Source organism: Portunus trituberculatus, chromosome 28, assembly GCF_017591435.1.
Source record: "Portunus trituberculatus isolate SZX2019 chromosome 28, ASM1759143v1, whole genome shotgun sequence".
Classification (NCBI taxonomy): Eukaryota; Metazoa; Arthropoda; class Malacostraca; order Decapoda; family Portunidae; genus Portunus; species Portunus trituberculatus.
Window position 1 is genome coordinate 9,634,474 of NC_059282.1, and position 6,582 is coordinate 9,641,055.

Below are 6,582 nucleotides of genomic sequence, written 5' to 3' on the forward strand. Positions count from 1 at the left end.
AGTTCTTGTCTTGTTTTTGATCTTTACAACTCTCTCGGCCTATTTTTGCTTTAATTCGAGAAATATTGTATCTAGTTTTAATATATGTGAAAGGTAGAGGCAAGGAGATGGTCTAGATTATAGTAGTAGGTCGCGCTAGGGGGAATTATTGTGGGTTTGGGTACTTTTAGTGGGATTTATATGCGCGTATTGCCAAGGGATATTTGTTTAATTTGGAAGGAAAAAGTAGTAGTAGTAGTAGTAGTAGTAGTAGTAGTAGTAGTAGTAGTAGTAGTACGTGGCGCATATAACACGTGATTGAATGCTCTCTCTCTCTCTCTCTCTCTCTCTCTCCATATTTATATCGCTCCTATCTCCCTCCTGACTCGTCATTTAAAGCTCCTCTAGGTTAACTTATTTCCACATCTCATACGCACTACTAACAATATTTATAACTGATGAGTAGGGCAAACTTTACACAGCTGTTTATCGATCTTTACTTCAGCACTGGGACGCTTTTTTTCTGAATTTTGGGTACGTTAGATTATTTTATTTGCATTAGGAAGGGTCAATGGAGCTCAGAAGATTAATGGCCAGTCTTCGCTATTTCAATCCCCACATAAGCTACATAAAGCTACATAAGCCCACATAAAGCAACATAAAATTGCCAAATAGTAAGCAGAATGAATATGAAACTGCGTCATGGTACTCAAGGGGTTAAATTTTGTACCAACAATTAAATCAATATCGATTCCAAAGTTGACATGTATTTTCCTACGTTTTGATTTTCATGTTAGTTTTTTTTCATCAGTATTCATGGTCAAGGCATTAGTATAGCAAGGAAATCATGTCAAGAATGGAAATAATACTTTCTGGGGAGATATGCGAGTACTGGATTATCTGCATGGTTTTGTACCCCACCATCGATCATGCACACCACCACTTAGCAGGCTAAACTTTGCACCATTCAGTCACTAACACCACTAATTTGCTAAGATGTATCAATTAATTTCTAATGTATTTTATAGTGTCTCCACATGATAAGGCTGCGATTGTGCTGCGAATGCATAAAAATCAACTTCGCAAAAAATAAGAGACGGATCTGAACGAAGCAATGAGAAACAGGAGCGAGAGGCAGGTAAAGATTTTGCTAGTGAGCGCTACACAGAGACTGCCCACCCCTTCTCCCTGCACCTCCCACCTCACCCCACTCCACAGAACACCAGCCCACCCTCACCCTGCCCCACACAAGCCCACTCCACCACGGCACAACCACCAGCAGCTCAGTTCATTTTAGGACGGCCGAGCGGCGTAGTCACGGGAGAAGGGTGCGACAAATTTATCATGTGGTGAATGTTAGCGAGACTTCCCACCCCACGCATTCTCCCTCTTTCTCTCTTTAACTGAACGTCAGGGAGTATTTTACAGCACTGAGCGGTGACTATGTGCTAAGTTAAAGGGGAACATTAAATAGACAAGATGTTACGCGTTACAATACACCATGTCGCTGGGCTGGAGGGATGCTGGGCAGTCCTCAAAAGGGGTCACCGCAGGGGGCCATGTGACCTCCGCCGCTTTCATGCAAGTGCCTCAGCGGGGTCATCTCTCATCCCTCAAGCAGATGACTTTGCTGAACGCCATATTGGGCCGCGGAGACATGACCAGGAGAAGATGCTGAGTATGCTGGGGTTCAAGGTAAGGCCACGAGAGTTGTTTTTGAATGAATGCAGCATCTCCGCACCTCCCTCGCTCCGACTACGCTGCTGCAGTTTCGCCCCGCTCCGACACCCACCTGCTCCTCTCTCTCTCTCTCTCTCTCTCTCTCTTCATTATCATCATCTTAGCTTTATTTAACTTTTTTTTTATGTTGTGTAAGATTAAAGTTTGAATATGTGGGTTTTTCTGCTACACTTCTGTTTTTGGTCTATTTATGCTCTCTCTCTCTCTCTCTCTCTCTCTCTCTCTCTCTCTCTCTCTCTCTTGATACGGTGTGTGTGTGTGTAACTATAATATAACTATAATATACAGGAGAAAGTTTCATCAAGACAAAGAAGCAATACTCACACATCATTTTTTCATAATAATAATAATTATTATTATTATTATAACTAGCCACCCACAAAAAACGACCTTGTGTGGGCTCTCGTGCAGGTAGTACTCAAGTTAATGACCTTGAAAAAAAATTATACTGACTTGCAGATGACAAAATAACCTATAGCACGTATCTCGAACATAGAGAGCGAGTTTGAGTAGATAAAGTACTTTAGTTAGGGGCTTCAAAAGACTGTTGGCCTGCATATGATTAAATAATAGGTGATTTAGCTACAATGTGCCACTATGCTATAGGAAAGACTAAATATACGTTAGGTATTAAACTGTGGTAGTGCAGAGAACCAGAGAAACATAGACAGAATAAATTTTCTTTGCGTGACTTTAAATAAATTAAAAAGCCAAACGCAGAGACAAATGAAGGTTATGAAAGGCATTATAACCGTTATTACTCCCATCATAAAATATTCTAACTACAGCAATGACAAAATATAATATTCAAGGGTAACGAACCAATATAATTACATAAACCATGACTTGGAATTAATACAACTACTTTCAAATAAACAATCTTCGGATGACGGCCTACCATGATTCTCTCTAAACCACGAGGGCGCCCCCCCCCCCCGCATCTCTCTCTCTCTCTCTCTCTCTCTCTCTCTCTCTTGGCCTCGCAACCGGTTAAATTCAGTTTCCCAGGCACGTGAGGGGAAGGGGAGAGGATGGGAAGGTAAGGTGGGGGTGGAGAAGAGGCAAGGAGGAAGGAAGGGAGGGAGGAAGGTGGCGTGACGGGGAAAGTAGGAGAACAGACTGCAGGTGGTAGTGGTGATGGTGGTTTACTGAAGTCAATATGTCTGTCACTCTTGGCATATGTAAGAGAGAGAGAGAGAGAGAGAGAGAGAGAGAGAGAGAGAGGATGATATAACAACTTGGATGATAAGGTATTTATCAAAAAAGTGAAAAAAAAGTAATTGCTGCAGCTATATAATCATATAAAAAGTTTAAACATTCTCTCTCTCTCTCTCTCTCTCTCTCTCTCTCTCTCTTAATACAGTATCAAAGCGTAATTACAAACAATTCGTGATTTATATTCTCGTGTGTGTGTGTGTGTGTGTGTGTCTTTCTACGCCGTCTTTTTGTGTATATGTATGTGCGTGACCCTACTCTCACACGCACAGTCGCACACACGCAAACTATTCCTTGCCATTTCATGATCTATGTATGCTTGAGTGGCAGAGTTATTGATCTCTACTTTATCCAGTCTCTCTGCACACACACGGGTAGGACTGTGGTCTCAGTCCCACCCCAAGATCGGTCTATGAGCTCTGAGCTCGCTCCGTAATGGTAAAGGCTGGCTGGGTGATCAGCAGACGACCATTGTGAATTACGCACACACACACACACACACACACTACTGCTACTACTACAACTGTTATTTTTCGCTCCAATAGTCATATTATTCACCCATGAAAGTGTCAAATTTCCCCTTGTTTTTTTCATTTTATTTGTCAGTATTCTCCTTGTTTCTCCTTAACTTGTCAATTTATCTGTTGCCATATACTAGTGTCCTTGAGTGGTTCCTTTGTCAATATTGCCTTTATTGTATTCCCTTACTTGATATCGGCTTAATAATACAGATTTGCTCGTAGTTCGTATTCTCAAACACTTCTGTGCTTCACCTCCACTATTTCAAAAGGCTTTATTTAAATTGACACGAGTTTTTAAAGGTGTTTTTATGATTGTAGAGATAAAGTGACAAGATTTTTACATTATTAACTGGAGAAACTCTTGAAAACCTCGCTGATCATTTCTGTGGCCTTGGAAAATATTCGTGGTGAGCAAGCAAAGCATTTCTGAATATGGGGCTTTTTTAGTTCCTCCGTCAGTATTGCCCTTGGTTCCTCCTTTCCTTCTCTGGGGCCACTTGCTCTCCAACGCCGTGTCTCCGGCACTTGACAGTGCTAAACATGGGGGGCGTTTTATTTATATACCGATGCTTGTTGCTGGCTATGGCGCGGCGTGCAGGGCCAGAATGTTTCGCTTGCTGCTACTTCTGCTACTGCTGCTTTTCAGGGTTCACGGCCAAGGCGCAGAGTTGTACTAGCTATAATGAAGCGTATTGTGGTCTATCTCTTGTTTTATTAAGTCGTGGATATATTTTTCCAGACGCTTTATTCTTGCATGACTGATCACGGCTGTTTTCAAAGGATAATTAGACGAGAGGAGGTTTTCATGAGCTAGATTTCTTGTTAAACTATTACTAAAATCGTAAAAACTAGATAGCATAGACTAGAGCTGCCTCAATGCTATGTCACCAAGAATGTTTTCAAGGGCCACTGATGTTATCAAATGAATTTTCGTGTGTGATCCGCCCATTGCTGATGAAATGTCTTTGTTGAACCATCATAATCGTAAACACGCTCAAGAAAAGTCAATAATTTCAGCGATAGAGTTGCGTCTCCCCTCAGGAATGTTTGTAAAGGTCATGGATTCTTTTTATTGGGTTTTCATTATTTCTTCTCCACTGACGAGACAGAATTCTTGTTAAACTATACCTAGAATCCTTAACACATCCATGACAACTCTGACTTCGACCAGAGAGCTGCCCGTCTGTGCCATATCATCGTAGCCCGCTTATATAATTGGATAAGTTTTTCTTGTACTTGTCTCTCCTTCAGTCTCATAACCAACGTTCATTCTCTTGTCTCTTCGCCTCTACGCAATTTACATCATCTCTCTCTCTCTCTCTCTCTCTCTCTCTCTCTCTCTCTCTCTCTCTCTCTCTCTGCTGCAATGAGTATACAAGTTGTAGCAAAATTTCTTCGTTGCATTCTCTCTCTCTCTCTCTCTCTCTCTCTCTCTCTCTCTCTCTCTCTCAGTGCAACCCTCGCTACAGGTCCCCACACACTCTCTCTCTCTCTCTCTCTCTCTCTCTCTCTCGTAACCTCCTTCAGATAACAAGGGAACGGTTGAGACTTACTGAGATAAAAACTGATAGGCCAATGAAAAAAATCACAAAGTCCTTCAATAGAGTATTTTTTGTCAGTCAGTATACTCTGAAATTGTTAGATACGCCGCATGGGTCTTCCCTTTGTTGTCGTCGTTGTTGTTCTCGCACTCCGCTTCCCCCCCTTCCTTCCCATCTTCATCCCCCTTCTCTCCATCGTCCTCCTCCTCTTTTTTCTTTCTCCATTATATTTTAGCGCTTATTCCTCCTCCTCCTCCTTTTTGTATTTCTCCTTTACATTCTAACTCTTCTCTTTTTCCTCTTTCTTATTCCTTCTTAATATTCTACGGTAATTCTTTCCTTCCTCTTTTTATTCCTCCTTTGCATTTTCGCTCTTACTCCTCCTCCTCTACTTTCTTCTTTTATCTCATTCGTTATCTTGGATTGATGTGAAAACCGGCTTTTTCCTTTCATTTTTAAGGCTATTTTAAGACATACATTTCATCTATATTTATCGTTTCACTAAATTTACTGATTTCACTTATTAATTTATCATTCAACATCGTGTTTTAGTCATTAAGTGTAAATTGGCAAATTCCATTACATGCAGTTAATTGAGGGAGGAGAATACGTCACGATACAAATATTTTGAATTAATGAGGAAGATACGTAAACGATGCAGGTGTTCTGAATTAACCCCTTGATTATCATGAAGTGTTTCCATATTCATTCAGCTTACTATTTTGTGATTTTATAAAGCTTCTGAAACTTGTGTGGAAATTAAAATAGTGAAGACTGGCCGTTTATCTTCTGACCTCCATACACCCTTCTTAATGTCAATAAAATACTCTAATCGCACACAAATAAAGTAAAAATGTGTCCTAGTGTTGAAGAGGTTACTATCTTTTCTGGCATAGATGAGGCAAGAAAAGGTGATTAGGGGCCACAGAGAAAGAAGAGAAAAATAAAAGTGGTATTGCCGACACACGTTACATCACCTTACAGATAGTACAGTTGCAGAACACTCGATTCCCCTATAGCCAGTGTTTAGTACTGTTTATCTCAGTGACGATAACCGTGGCCTTCAGATAGAGACTGTCTGGGCTATAATTAATAACACACCTGCTTCACCGGCCCCTCGTGACTTAGGAGAATAGAACTAAGGAAACTGAGTCTGTTACTGAGATCAAATTATTAGTACTATGCTAAATATCCTTCCTATGGTCTCAATTCAGAAATGCTTTGCTCTCTCATTACTAGTGTTTTTCTAAGGCCATATGGATAATTAGGGTTTTCAAGACTTTCTCCTGTTATCAATGTAAAAATCTTGTTCAACTATCATTAGAACCATAAAAATGCCCCTAGCTCCTTCAGCACCATGATGTGTTTCCATATTCATTGTGCTTACTATTTGTCGATTTTATACAGCTTTAGAAATTTATGTGGGGATTAAAATAATGAAGACTGGCCATTAATTTTCTAACCTCCATAAACTCTTATTAATGTCAACAAAATCATCTAATCATGCCCAAAATTTATGTTGCAGATGTGTCCCACTACTGAAGAGCTTAAAAATTGAATGCAAAAGCAAATTTGCATCCCTAAGA

The 6,582-nt window shown here is 40.4% G+C and overlaps 1 protein-coding gene across 1 annotated transcript in view; it reads left to right on the forward strand.

The window, feature by feature from the left end:
- The first annotated feature begins 1,222 nt into the window (after positions 1-1,222).
- Positions 1,223-6,582, forward strand: part of LOC123510270 (glycine dehydrogenase (decarboxylating), mitochondrial-like) — an 18,871-nt gene continuing 13,511 nt past the window's right edge. Inside the window, 1 exon segment of the mRNA XM_045265255.1 lies at positions 1,223-1,674. Within this exon segment, the coding sequence (XP_045121190.1) occupies positions 1,459-1,674 (216 nt within the window). The 5' untranslated portion in view covers positions 1,223-1,458.